Genomic DNA, 14,329 nt, shown 5'->3' with positions numbered 1-14,329 from the left:
TTGATGACTAAGACCAATTTAAACGGAACTAATTTCTCTCTGAGCACTGCGCTTGCGTCAGGTGCTTGCTGGGAGAAATTCCAAATATAGTATCAAACTGTTCATATATATTTTGACGTCATTTGACTCATTCAGGCAGAAAAACATTCGGTTGGAAGGGTAAGTTGAGAAATTTGATTGCACATGTTAACATTTTATAAATTTAACACGACTTTGAGAAGCTGATTTGTCGACATTCCCCAGGACTGTGGCACGATTAGTCAGAGATCTGACATTTGGGTGTGAACCTCCATGTACTACATAGAGTAAGGAGTCGGGGCCGGGTTGGTCAAAATTATCCAGACGGACTCACTCTGTCTACAAACAACATAACAATTTCACTTTGTTGCGGAAATACCTCAAAAGCGTTTGTTTATTTTTGTTTTATTGAACCATGCTCCGAATATTTGTGAAAGTCACAACACAGGGGTTCACCATTTTTGCCGTAATGATGGACTGACCCATATGTCAACTTCCTTCATCTCGACCTCGGATGGCATTTCCTGTTCAGATTTTGCTACTTGCTTTGATAGCTAAACTAAATTAGGGGTATCCAATAAAAACATAGGAATCTTCTTCCCATTTTCTATCTTTCCCTTACACAGGAAATGTATAATCAATGGCTACTCCCTGTCTAACCGCCTCCTCATTAATGATACTAAAATAGAAATAAAACCTCTTAATTCTAATCAAAGTACAGTACACTATATACATGTATTTGTAATGTGGATATGTGTTCTTGTAATAATTTTGATCCTCTTCATAATACACAAATATAAACTTGGAAGATTTCATATCACTATCATACGTATACTAAATTTGTAGCTAGAGCTACTTATTAAATGTGGTTAGGGATTGGCACTTTATATAGGCCATTCACCACAGTTAAAAATCAAAAGAATGTGACAATGTATATGTCAGAACACAGGAGCAATAAAAAGTGATCATGAAGGAGTGTTGCTTTTAATAAAGTGCAGCTTTAAGGATGGTGATTTCCTATATGGTTATGCTATATGCTGGTTGTCAGAACTCAGAAATTTCTCTTTTAAAAATTATTTTGTAAAAGAAGGATTTACCGTCCTTTGTTTGAAAATTAGTGTTCTTGACTCACTTTGTTAAATCCTACGTAATGGAAATCACTGGTTATATTGTATCAATCAAGATCAGACCATGCAGGACAGCTCTGCAATGCAGGGATCACTATATTCACAATAATCAAATGCACATGTGCAAGTTAGCTACAGTAAATTGCATTTAGATCACTGCCTTTGACATAATAGAACCAGGCATCTACATGCCAAACACAGTTATGTACTTTTGGATTACTTATATACTTCAACAATTAATTATTACCTGTTAAAATATAGGGGTATTTTATATTTACATCTGACAAATTAAAAAGGATAGAATGATTCTGCTGCCAGATATAATGTTGTCATTCAGACGTCTCCAATTGCTAGTTGAAAATCTGAACAACTGTACATATGTGACTGATGGCACAGAAGTTGTATTTTCATTTACTTGCAACAATAATAATGTATGAGTCATGCTCAGGATCTGCTGTACCATAACTTACCAATTAAAAATTGTTGACCATGAAATGTTACTATCTGTTATCAGACGTAAGTTTCATTCAATTCTACTATGTTTTTTTTTACTTTGAATTTTAGTATCTGCTAATTATTTACAGTCAATGTTGTACATTGCGGCATCCAATAATATGAAAGCTTTTATCGGTGTTGATGTCGTCAAATAACTTCATAAATTGTATGACTTTAACTCGGATTAAATAATGAAAATAATCCAATTAAAACACATATCTTTATGACCTAATATTAGATAATACACATGTTGCTTTAATTTATGGCTTTGCAATATATATTGATTGTATTGTTAATACTGTAATATTAATGCTATCCTTTGGTGAATCTGTGATTTGTTTATTTGTAGTACCCGGATACCATCTCGGACCACACAAGATGAGGGAGTACAAACTGGTTGTACTAGGAAGTGGTGGTGTGGGCAAAAGTGCTCTAGTAGGTTTTTAAGGATTCAATAATAATCAATTGATTTACAGTGCAAATAGATTGGTGAATTATTGATTGATAACAAAGGCTAAGGCACATGTACATATGCCGTGGTAATAACTGTAGATGTTTATTGACAATTCGTTTTAATTTAATTTAATTTTTGACTCTACAATTTAATAGCAAAACTTTCTGAATGTGAACATTTCTTTTATAAATTATTAAATTGCTTCCGGTCATGATATATATTGAATTATTATTTGATATTGCCAAATTTACAATTGATAGAATAAATATTCACTATAAAATTGTGTGCCATCTATTTACTTGTACACTGATTCCCAACTTAATTGATATGTTCTTTTTCAGACTGTCCAATTTGTACAAAATATTTTTGTAGAAAAATATGATCCCACAATTGAAGACAGTTACAGAAAAGTAAGTAACTTTAATTGTAATTATTTATCATACACATTTAACATTGTGGTTGGCCAAACAAAGGCATGATGAAATGGAAATCATAATACATTAAATGATTGTATATTTATAAATCTACATGTGGATAGTTAGTGTTTCCCACAGGAAAAAAAAGGGCATGGTGCTGGGTTTTGAAAAGGGCACCTTGACCGCGATAAATAACCATCAGAGGGGCACAAAGGTTATATCGACAACTTCCAATACATGGGGAAATCTTTAAAACTGTCTTGTTGTTTATTTAATTTTGGTTCAACTTAATATCATTTAAATGCTTTAAACTCTCTGAGTTGCTAAGTAATAATATCAGGACATCTATTTAATTATTCTGAGTGAAAAAAAGGATTTTGAAAATTGTAATCTGCAGATCATATGATCATGACTATAATTTATTTACAGTGCTAAATTTCATTTATATTAATTAAAAGAATGGGAAAATTCAAAATGTATATCTTTATTTCAATTAAATTAAATGGATTGGTGAATTATTGATTGATAACAAAGGCTAAGGCACATGTACATATGCCATGGTAATAACTGTAGATGTTTATTGACAATTCGTTTCTGACAAAAGTAATTTTTGACTCTACAATTTAATAGCAAAATTACTGAATGTGAACATTTCTTTTATAAATTATTAAATTGCTTCCGGTCATGATATATATTGAATTATTATTTGATATTGCCAAATTTACAATTGATAGAATAAATATTCACTATAAAATTGTGTGCCATCTATTTACTTATACACTGATTCCCAACTTAATTGATATGTTCTTTTTCAGACTGTCCAATTTGTACAAAATATTTTTGTAGAAAAATATGATCCCACAATTGAAGACAGTTACAGAAAAGTAAGTATCTTTAATTGTAATTATTTATCATACACATTTAACATTGTGGTTGGCCAAATAAAGGCATGATGAAAATGGAAATCATAATACATTAAATGATTGTATATTTACAAGTCTACATGTGGATAGTTTTTAATGTTAATGAGAAGAAATGAAAGACTACTAGTTTTTAAGCTATGGTTGTTTATTTTTCTTTACAATTTAAACAAAGTTAAATTTTTTACTAAATAAAGATGTGTATTTCATATTATCTGTAGAACAGACTTTGCAGACAAAATTGTCTTCAGGATAGATAGTAAGAAAAGATGAAGATAGATATTGTTTTGCAACATGCATCTGTTCTTTTGTCAACAGCAAGTTGAAGTTGATGGACAGCAATGTATGCTAGAAATCCTTGACACAGCTGGAACAGTAAGTATCAAACACAAAGAAGATTAAGACAAAAAATTATACTAGAGTTCAAAGATTTAAGAAGGTGTCATTATGATGACAAAGAAACTTCAAAATCCACAATTGGCTTTCTTAAAATTGTTTTTAAAGCTATTTAGATAGGGGATGCATATCACGTTTTTTGTATGTGAAGTGTTATTAATATTACTTAAAAGGTAAATAAGTAAAACAATATTACTTAAAAGGTAAAGAAGTAAAACAAAATCAATGTTTCTGCTCTCTTTTCAAACATAACTTATCTGATTGTCCTAGCCAGACTACATGATAAGTACATTATATGAAACATCACAAGAAATATTCACTGATTGTGCAAATATTTATTTAGAAGAGACAATTTGAACAGGCAGGAGGTGGGTGTTTTAGGGATTTATTCAGGTACGTAGTGGTGCATGAATAACTACGTGAATGAATCTCAAAAACACCCGCCTCCTGTCTGTAGCCTGTGTCAGATTGTCTTTTCTGAATCATAGTTTCCCCTACTTTTTCAATCCCCTGCATACCTCTGATTATCCAGGCAGCAGGCGGAGGACCCATTTTATTTTACCTACCAATCATATGACGATGACATTGGCTCTACATCTTGGAAATATTTTTGATGTTACATAAACAATAGTTTCCAATCTAAAGAAAATGTGTAGGAATTAATAGAATCTTACATGGGCCTGTGAAGTGGACAGGGATATCTCAACCTGAGTGAAAGATTTTTGACCGGTCAACCCAAGGCTTGCCAAGGGTTGACGGCCAAAATCTTTCATGAGGGTTGAGATATCCCTGTCCACTTCTCTGACCCATGTAAGATTCTTTTTCTCCCATATTTAGTAGAAAAATGGTGAAATTCCACTTGATTTCCAGCTTTTCCATCACGCCATCATTGCAGGAATGTCGTTATGTGTCAAAATTGATGACGTCATGTTATTGTCTAGCGCGTGTGAGCTGTCTTACACTCCCCTGTGTAAGATAGAGATATCTTTTCCCTAGCAACCATGGGATATCCCTGTGAAGTATGGGAGAAATAAAATATTCTGTTCTTACACTTCAGGTTTCATCAAATCAGCTATATCTTCATTCAATTACATTGTATTCTTATTTTGTTTCCAGGAACAATTCACAGCTATGAGAGATTTGTATATGAAGAATGGACAGGGTTTTCTACTGGTATACTCCATCACAGCACAGTCAACGTTTAACGACTTAGCAGATCTGAGGGAACAGATTCTTCGTGTAAAAGACACAGACGATGTAGGCAAACATAGCGTTAGACCGACTGTTCAAGTCCAAACCAAAACCTTTCTGTTCTCTTTAACAAATCTCTGAAGTTACAAATCAAAAATACATTGTTAGAATCTTTGATGATTCAAAATCTTCTTTCATCCAAACATCTTGAAACAAATGATAATATCAGTCTTTATTCATCTTTGAAATTCATTTAATATTTTATTTTCCCTTGTTTAGGATGATAATAATAAAATTGTAAAATTAAGGTAGATTAGTTTTCCAAATTGTCTGTCAATGGAAATTTTGTATGTCTCCTTACGAAAAAATAATTCAAGCATAAGGCAACCTTGTTTTGAATTTGAAAGTACCAATGTAAAAAAAAAAACCCAGTGATTTAGTAATTTAGTGTAGAAATTACATCAGTTTGAATGTTGTGTTTTTAAAATTTTGTCATCCTTGATACTCCAGGGATTTTCTATCACTGTCTTATGGTAATACCCACCTCTGGAATATGTCTTGACAAAACTGAAAGCAGTTGGGGAGGAAAAAAATGACCTGCATAGACTTACTTTGAAGATTACAGAGACTGCGATGCCCAACGGCACACAATCAATCACGGTGTATTCTTTTGATGTATATCAAAGGACGAAATTACCTATCTCATTTGTGGTCACATACTGAGCCTTCGGTTTTGCTATGACATATATATATATATTCCAGCAGTGGATATGATGACAGTGATAGTAACCCCTGGAATATCTAGAATGAAGTATTGTTAGTACTTGTTTGATTCAAACAGTGCCTTTAGATGATATGATTTTGAATTACTAAGTTTCTATTGTTGAAAGTTCTTATAAATTCTGTTTACAGGTACCCATCATCATTGTTGGAAACAAATGTGATTTGGAAGACGAACGCGTTGTAGGAAAAGATCAGGGTATAAACTTAGCCCGAAACTGGAGCTCAGAGTTTCTAGAAACATCAGCGAAGGCAAAAGTGAATGTTAATGAGGTAAACAAGATTTTTGACATTCATTATTTTATGAACTAACAATCTATCCCATTAACACTAATATTATTACTGCTTTTACGTACTGTAAGCTTTGTACTTGTTTTGCTGTTAAAGACAAATTTTTTGTCTTCCTATGTAGTTTTCTATAAATATTTTGTCATCAGATTATATTTAGTTGCCTTTTAATATGTTTGTTCTTACTCTCTGATTTATTGTCAAGATATTTTGCCTGTTTTTCATTTATTTTATAAAGCCTAACCTCAACAATTTTTCAATTTGAAATAATTCATTTAGAGTTACTTCTATTAATGGTTAAAATTCAAATTTTCTTTTGAATTGAGAATTGTAAAAGCATCTTTTTATAGAATGGGTATCAGAACTTTAATCGTCAAATGTTGTTTTTTTTTTAATTCATTTAAGAATGATTTGTGATCTTACAATATGCTTTAAAGGGAAAACAGTTTAATACTAACTGATGGAGATGGTTCATACTTACAGTATATTTGGTACAAGGAACGGTCATAATTGATATCTAACTTAGAACTAACAACTTCTACTGCTAATAGTTTTAAAACTATAATTTGACGAAGGTTATAGCAAGCTTTTCAATGTTTTTGATTTCAAACTGGTATATTATTTTTTTTACAAGAATACAAGATTTATGTACAAAATATCCAGAATTGATTTCCTACAGCTTTTGAATTATTATATTTCTCCCACTTATATCCTTAGCCTAGTCCTTGATAACCTCAAAGTAGAAATAAGAAGGGAATCAATTTGACAGCATTAATTGTACTGTACTCTGTAGCGAAATTTTAAGGTGAATTCTGTCTTTGCATATTGCAGAGTTATCTGTCCTTGTGGGTATGCATCAATTGTGATGTCATTGTTTCATAAGGGAAATTTACATTGTTTTCCCTAAAAATATGACATTTTGCTCATAAAAAAATGAAGTAACGATCAATACATACCTGCAAGGGCAGATAATTCTGTAATATGGAAAAAATGAAAACCTTCAGTTTATAAGACTTTAAACGATAATCATTAACCACATAGTGTCTGAATGTATTTCTCCAAGCTTGTTGACTTGCTTATTGTAATACAGGATTCTCCCCAGAATGTTATCTCCCTATATAACTAGCTCAGTAGATACAATGACACTTTCCTGGAATGGTTTGAGGTTTTCCCATGTATGTGATGAAGAAAATTTTAATTGAAAATATGAATTCATTCCTTTAAAGTTCTAAACTTTTATTGAAGACTTAAACTGTAGTTGCAACATAACATACATATGTATACAAAACTAGAAACTGCCATGAAAAAAATCAACAAAGCATTAGCCAAAGTGCATGAATTACACTACACTAGCAAACGCTAAAGAGGAATTAAATATGTCAAGATTTAGAAGACAAGGCTGTATCAAACAAACATCTCTGGAAAACAAATGAATTTGTTAATGTGACTTTGATTTTTGCTGTTTTCTGATTGGTCAAGCCATTCGAACCATGTCTAGACAATATGCAATGGTTACCTGACGGTGATGAACAACTTGGGGAATATCAATTTCCTCAGATTAATAATTCCACATAACATTAACCTACAAAAACCAATAGTTGTAAAATGTTCCACAGCAACATACACTATCTTAAAAATCACAAAAGAAAGTTGATAGCTATTATCTACAATCCCCAGATACCACAACCGTATTCTATCACTAGAAAGTAAAACCAATTATCATGTATGTTTATGTGCTTATATAAACAGATTGAGCAAAATTAGTTCAGCTGATGAGGAGCTGTGTAAAGCATCAATGTTCAATGCACATGACAGCGCCCACTTGTTTAGGCCTATAGACTAGATCTAGCTGGCTAGTACATTATCATATATCAAGTACATTTTCAAATTCCAAATGTTCTGCTTTTGTATTTTATTTTGATATTTTTTCTAATTTATTCTTTACCTTATATTTTGTTTATTTTGAAGAGGTGGCACATTTTTAAAATGTCCTATTTGTTTTAGTTGAACCTAATTTGAAATAATAAAATGTTGTCCTACGTCTTCGATAACAGAAACTTTATGTTTAATGTCTATATAGCAAAGTCGTTCACAAAATTATGAAGTATTTTTTGTAATTAAAGAAGGTAAGGAGGAGAAAAAACCATAAAACTGAATAGTTGGAATTTGAAGTTGTAGAATACATGTATTATTAAAAAACATTATTTAAAATCTTAATCCATCATTATTGCATGATACCTTTATAAATACAGTATAAAATAAAATTGCATGTCTGGGAATCGGAAACAGTCAATGTTATTAACAAGATATAACCGAATTACTGCTAGTGCTACATTATCCCATATAGTTTATCTTCTTCTTTTTCCGTCGCTTTAATTGTACCATTTTGTTTGTTCATTGTGTTTTATCAAATTGAAGCAGATCTATACATTGTATTTGTTTGTACGCTATCATGTCAAGCACCATCCTCAATACTCCAGGGGTTACTTTCACTGCTGTAATATCCACCTCTGGACCATGTCATTGTGAAATTGAAGGCATTTCAGGAGAACTAACTCACCAACTACAACAAGCCTGTACAGAGACTTTTCTTTGAAGATTACAGAGAGCGACGTCCAACTTCAATGTCATACAGTGCACGGTTATTGAATTCTTTGGCTATGACAAAGTAGAGGGGTGGATATAATGACAGTGATTGATAGTAACCCCTGGACTATCAAGGGTGTTCAAGCACATAAGTTATGAAAACTTATCACAAGTCAAAGATTTTGTCAACTGCTGCTCAAAAGAAACCTCAGTTATTATTTTTTCATGTTTATGTCAACTTTATTTGCTTCAGTATTGAAATAATTTTGTTAACATTTTATGTTAATTTCAAGGAAGCACAATAAGTGAATCAACTGATTTTAAAACATATATAACCCTGGAATTCAAGAGCAAACCTTGCTTACCCTTTGGATATCTAAAATACTGTTTTATATACAAGCCATTTAAATTATCTGCTCATTTTAACAGTTATTAATTGTTATATCCATTGTTTGTTTTGATTTTTTGGAGAACACAAACAAATATTTTCTCACATGTACACAGACTAATCACATAGCAAACAATACATGCTCATACAAATACATGTAGAGGATTTTTTTTACAATTGAAAAGATAAAATCACTTATGTGAGTTAATCGTTTCTATATGTAGGGAATACCTATGTAAACATTGATATGTATTAAACATGTACATTGTATTTATCATGATATAAAGTATAGAGTATTAAATGTATTACTCAATGTTTATTCATAAGTATTTGCATTAAAAACAACAATATACCCTTATAGAATCTTTCATTTGTTCATTTATTCTTTAGTATTGAAATTTTTCACAAAAATAACTTGTACAAAAGTTGCAATCACATTAATGAGTCAATTCACTTTTAAAACCATTCACACACAAAAACAATATTTTTCATTATTAAACTCTTCACTTAAAATTAACTTGCAAAAAGTTACAATCACAAAATTTCATGAAATCAATTTTTCATATGATACACAATAAACTCCCTTGAAAATGAGAATTGTTCAATTAAATAGGAAACAGAATTAAATAAAAAAAAAAGGTTTTTATTAACCTTGCTGTGTCATACCCTATATAACTAGTATTATAAAACACATACCTGCCTATTTATAAAAAAAATTGGATAAGTTCTACTTGGGTTATCAGATAACCTTTTCCAGGAAAGTCAGCTGCTAATATGACAGCTTTAGAGTGTTTTGGTCGTTGTTGAAATTCAGGTAAAGTGTCAAAAATCAATCTCTGGGGCGAATCCTGGCAATATAAGATCAGAGTAACAAAAATAATCAAAAGGTCCATTTCTCTTTTTATTTTCAGATATTTTATAATTTAGTCAGGATGATAAACAAAAAGAACCCCGAAATAAAAGGCAAAAATAAAGCGGGAAAGAAAAAAGGGTGCAGCATACTGTAGGACAGCATCAGTCGTCATTTAATCGCATGCATGTAACATGGTGTAAGTATTTCATATCTCGAGATAAAGGGAGTCCTTCAATGCAAGTGCTTTTCATTTTCAGGTTTTTTATAGTTTAGTAAGGACAATTAACAAAAAGAACCCAGGCAATGTAAGTGGTCCGTCTGGAGGACGCAAGAAGGGGTGCTGTGTTCTACTTTAGGAGTCGTCATTATGTATGTAGACTTGTGTGAGTATATGTACAGGTAACGCAGGTAAAACAGGTGATTACCCAGGTGGGCTAACAGTACAGGTTTGAGCTGTAAGAAAGGTGTGATGGGCTCTATACAAACCTTCATCAACAGTCCATGCCTTTTCAGTTCGAAATTTATCGAAAATAATACCAGTACAGGTATCTTGAAAAATTTAGAAAATATTTAACAGATACAAAAAAAATATATATGACATGAAGTGCATCATCACGAAATGACTATATACATGTATAGATGGTGATCTATGTATGTCAAAAAATTTTGGGAAGTCAACTAAAAATAAGAAATTCAAATGTTAGCAGTTTAAAATTTCATGATCTGGCTTTCAATGTATACGTTGTATAAGGTTTCTCAATATTTGGCATTTCAAATTTTCAATTTGATTATAGCAAAGTCTTACGAAATTGTGATAATAACATGCTATACAATATCATTAGTTGTAATGTTTTCGTGAAAATATTTAATCTTGAAACTTTGTTGTAGTCATAATATCATGTGCAGTTACAAATCTGTGATTGTCTCCCCTTAATTGTTAGTTATTATTAAAATGTAAATTCATGTTTGTTTGCAGGTATAGAAAAATATCCTTAGGAGATGTTGACCACTCGCCACGATGCCGAGATTATATCTTAAATTCATGGACTCAAATATGTGACAAGAAATACTTGTTGCTTCCAGGTACAAATTCTGAGCGTCACCTAGCTATGTAACTTACGGGGCCAGACTTGATTATATAAGATATATCTTAAACGGAAACGTGTCCTGGAATGTGTGTACCAGCATCAGTATGTGGAGACTTTGTCACCTGTAATAATACGTATAAAACAAAATATTAACATTTGATATATAAATGGTATCTGGCTTGCTTGAAAATCTTGCAGTTCCAAGGAATGTGAAATGAAGCCGGATTGTCAGTGCTGAAGATAAACTGTTTGATGAAGATTGTTGTTTTGATGTCTTCGGTCTGAGTATTTAAAGATGTGTGATGGAGATGTCACTGAAGTGGACTAGGAAGCAGACTTGGTGCACAGAGAGTTACATGGATCTGTAATTTTTGCTTTATATATTTTTATAGGCATGGAAAACATTTCGCTGATGGTTACACTCATTATATACACAGTATGCATAACACATGTCAAATTTATGCAAATCAGAAAGTGAACCGAAACTTTGTAGGTGTGGGTTTACTTTGGTTTGTACCGCAGTGTTCATGTAACCAGCTTTTATCTAAATATTCTATATGCAATGAGAACTGTTAACCTCGATAGGCTGTGTATTTACTGTTTTACTGCTGTTAGAGTCGCTGGAATGACGGATCGACCGCAGCAGAATTAAACTGATAAATTCTCTGTACTATTCAGTTTTGTATGTATTTAACTCATTCACCCCTGAAATTTCATAATGGACTGGTCTAGTCTTTGATATAGAAGAGCCTTAATGTGTCTTCAGGGGTGAAAGTTAACTAAATCTATGGAAATGCTTCAAAACAGCATTATTTTGTGTACCTTTTACGAAGAGAATGTTTCTTCAACATTGTCTAATGTCGCAAAACAATATGAGCATTTTCACATACTCCCTTAGCTTACAAGGCAATTGATGAAATTACTCTTGTCTAAGGAAAACTGTATCTTACATTTTAAATACTTGCATACATGGATTTACTATATATAAACTATAGTTCAGTAAGTGGAAGGTTGGACATTTTCAAACACATTTGCCACACAAAAAGGCAAAAAGATGACTTTTAACAACACACTATGTACAAGTTCATAAAACAAAGCTGATACTTCATGTGTCAATTCTTTTAAAAGTTTTCACCAAAAAAATTTTGAAACATGTTGTAAAGATATAAGAATCATTCCAAGTATAATGTGAATGACCAAAATGAGTGGAGTCAAGTTTTCTTGCTGGTTTAAGATTTGAAATATACAAGTGCTGCATGAAGACATTCTATAGAATCTATGCAGTTTATAGTGAGATCTTCTGTAAAGCATGGGCAATACAAAAAAGATATGCTAGATTCCATATTATGATATTGCCGGAATGAGAAATATGAATTGTTCTTTTTCTATATGGGTAGAGATTTTATAAAGAAAGTAAAAACAAAGAAGATAGCTTTTATTTCAGCCTGGCTTTACCTTTGTGCAAATTATGCTTGTAACACCTTCTCTCCCTCAATTCCACAATATTTTTCATTTATTACATGCATTATGTGAACAATTCTCAAAACAGCTTTTCCTGTTTGTAACTCGAGTTTCAAAACACTTTTCACTGCCAGAAATAATGCACTGCTGATAATGCGCATCAGGTTACATTTTAGTTGGCAATGGTAGTTGTAGATCTCGAAATACCTTGTAGTTTAGTGAGGTGAACTGTGATCCTGTACCGTAGGGTGTAGTAGTATATTAAATTTGTGTTATAATATCATTTTAATTCCTGTTTTCCCAAGATATTATAGCGGTCAGTTGTAATACATTTTCATTTTAGTATAAATATAAACTCTTGAATCGGGTCAATAAATGATAAAGAATTACAGAACAAGTTAAGTAAGTAAAAGAGATAAATTCATGTAGGATAAATTTCCCTTTTTTTGTTAACATTGCCAAAAACTTGCCTTTGATATACAAGATATTGGCAACTTGTGCATATGGTTATAACCTGATCTTGAGATCTATTCCTCTGAATCCAAATCACATATATTTTTTATCCGATATTTCTTCTTGTATGGCATTTGTAAATACATTTCATAGATTTATTTAATCCTTTAACATATGTGTCTTTTCTTTCTGTACATGTAGGTAAACCTTTTGTGATATTAGGCTTTGATCTGGCCAACTGTTTTCTTGCTATGACCCTTCTACTGTTTCATTTTGTAAAAGAAAAAAAAAATGTGCAAATTACCACTGTTGTTTTGAATCTGATTTTGTGCATTTTATGTGAATATTGAATATATATTTCAGATTTTGAATAATGTTTTTTCTGATTCAATTTCCTGACAAAAAATTATTATATGTGGGAAATTTTGTGCTAATTAAATTTTCAAATAATTGCTTATATGTTTGATATGTCTCTGAATGAATGACTGTAGAATTTTCCAATTTTCTTTTGCAATGTTTGAAAATATTAGAAAAAGTAATAAGGGAATTAAATGTGAGCAACTTAATACAAAATTATCTATAACAGTATTTTGCCACCCAAAGATGTTTTGATTATGATTTGATATGCCTAATTAGCTTTGATTTCTCCCTAGGTTTCTTGGTTATCGACAGAGTACTCCGGTCTTTGTCTTAATATCACGCAATATCATGAACTTGATTCATTAGCTGAAAGCTTACATACACAACTGTTCAAACTGTACCAATTTTAAATTTTTAATTAATAATAAATATGTACACAAAAATGTTGTCATTTTTTTTACTAGCCCACCATCATCAAATTGCTTTTCGGCTGTGGTCCGTCTGTTAACAATTTTTGTTATCGCTATTTCTCAGAGAGAACTTTAGAGATCATTCTCAAATTTCATACGTAGGCTCCCCTAGGACCCAATTTGTTCATATTGTGTTTTGAGACTTATCGATCAACAAGATGGCTGGCAGTCATCTTGGATTTTGATGGTTAAAGTTTGCTATCACTATTTCTCAGACAGAACTGAAAGGATCATTCTCGAATTTCATATGAAGGTTTCCCTAGGGCCCTAGTTATACATATTGCAATTTGGAACCAATCAGTAATCTTGGATTTTGATAGTTAAAATTTGTAATCGCTATTCCCAGAAATTACTGAATGGATCATTCTCAAATTTCATATGTAGGTTCCCCTTATTGGGCATAATGCGTTTTGGGACCGATCGGTCAACAAGATGGCCGCCAGGCCACCATCTAGTATTTTGTTATTTGAAGTTTGTTACCACTATTTCTCGGAAAGTACGGGATCATTCTCAAATTCCATTTGTAGGTTCCCCTAGGGCTATAGTTGTGCATTTTACATCTTTGGACCGATCGGTCAACAAGTC

The 14,329-nt window shown here is 31.8% G+C and overlaps 1 protein-coding gene across 3 annotated transcripts; it reads left to right on the top strand.

Moving 5' to 3' along the window:
* The first annotated feature begins 30 nt into the window (after nucleotides 1-30).
* LOC138336852 (ras-related protein Rap-1b-like) lies at nucleotides 31-13,717 on the top strand. 3 transcript variants are annotated; one of them, XM_069286445.1, is made up of 8 exons: nucleotides 31-159; nucleotides 1,990-2,075; nucleotides 2,436-2,504; nucleotides 3,749-3,805; nucleotides 4,943-5,083; nucleotides 5,930-6,070; nucleotides 10,170-10,281; nucleotides 10,889-13,717. In XM_069286445.1, exons 2-7 carry the CDS (start codon nucleotides 2,019-2,021, stop codon nucleotides 10,266-10,268), a joined length of 564 nt encoding a protein of 187 aa, XP_069142546.1. In that variant the 5' UTR covers nucleotides 31-159; nucleotides 1,990-2,018; the 3' UTR covers nucleotides 10,269-10,281; nucleotides 10,889-13,717. The 3 variants fall into 3 exon arrangements, with proteins under 3 accessions (XP_069142546.1, XP_069142545.1, XP_069142547.1); XM_069286444.1 differs by having other exon boundaries at nucleotides 10,170-10,295; XM_069286446.1 differs by lacking the exon at nucleotides 10,170-10,281 and adding an exon at nucleotides 9,971-10,108.
* Nucleotides 13,718-14,329: the final 612 nt, after the last annotated feature.

Source organism: Argopecten irradians, chromosome 12, assembly GCF_041381155.1.
Source record: "Argopecten irradians isolate NY chromosome 12, Ai_NY, whole genome shotgun sequence".
In the NCBI taxonomy this organism is placed as follows: Eukaryota; Metazoa; Mollusca; class Bivalvia; order Pectinida; family Pectinidae; genus Argopecten; species Argopecten irradians.
This window is presented reverse-complemented; position numbering and strand designations above follow the sequence as displayed.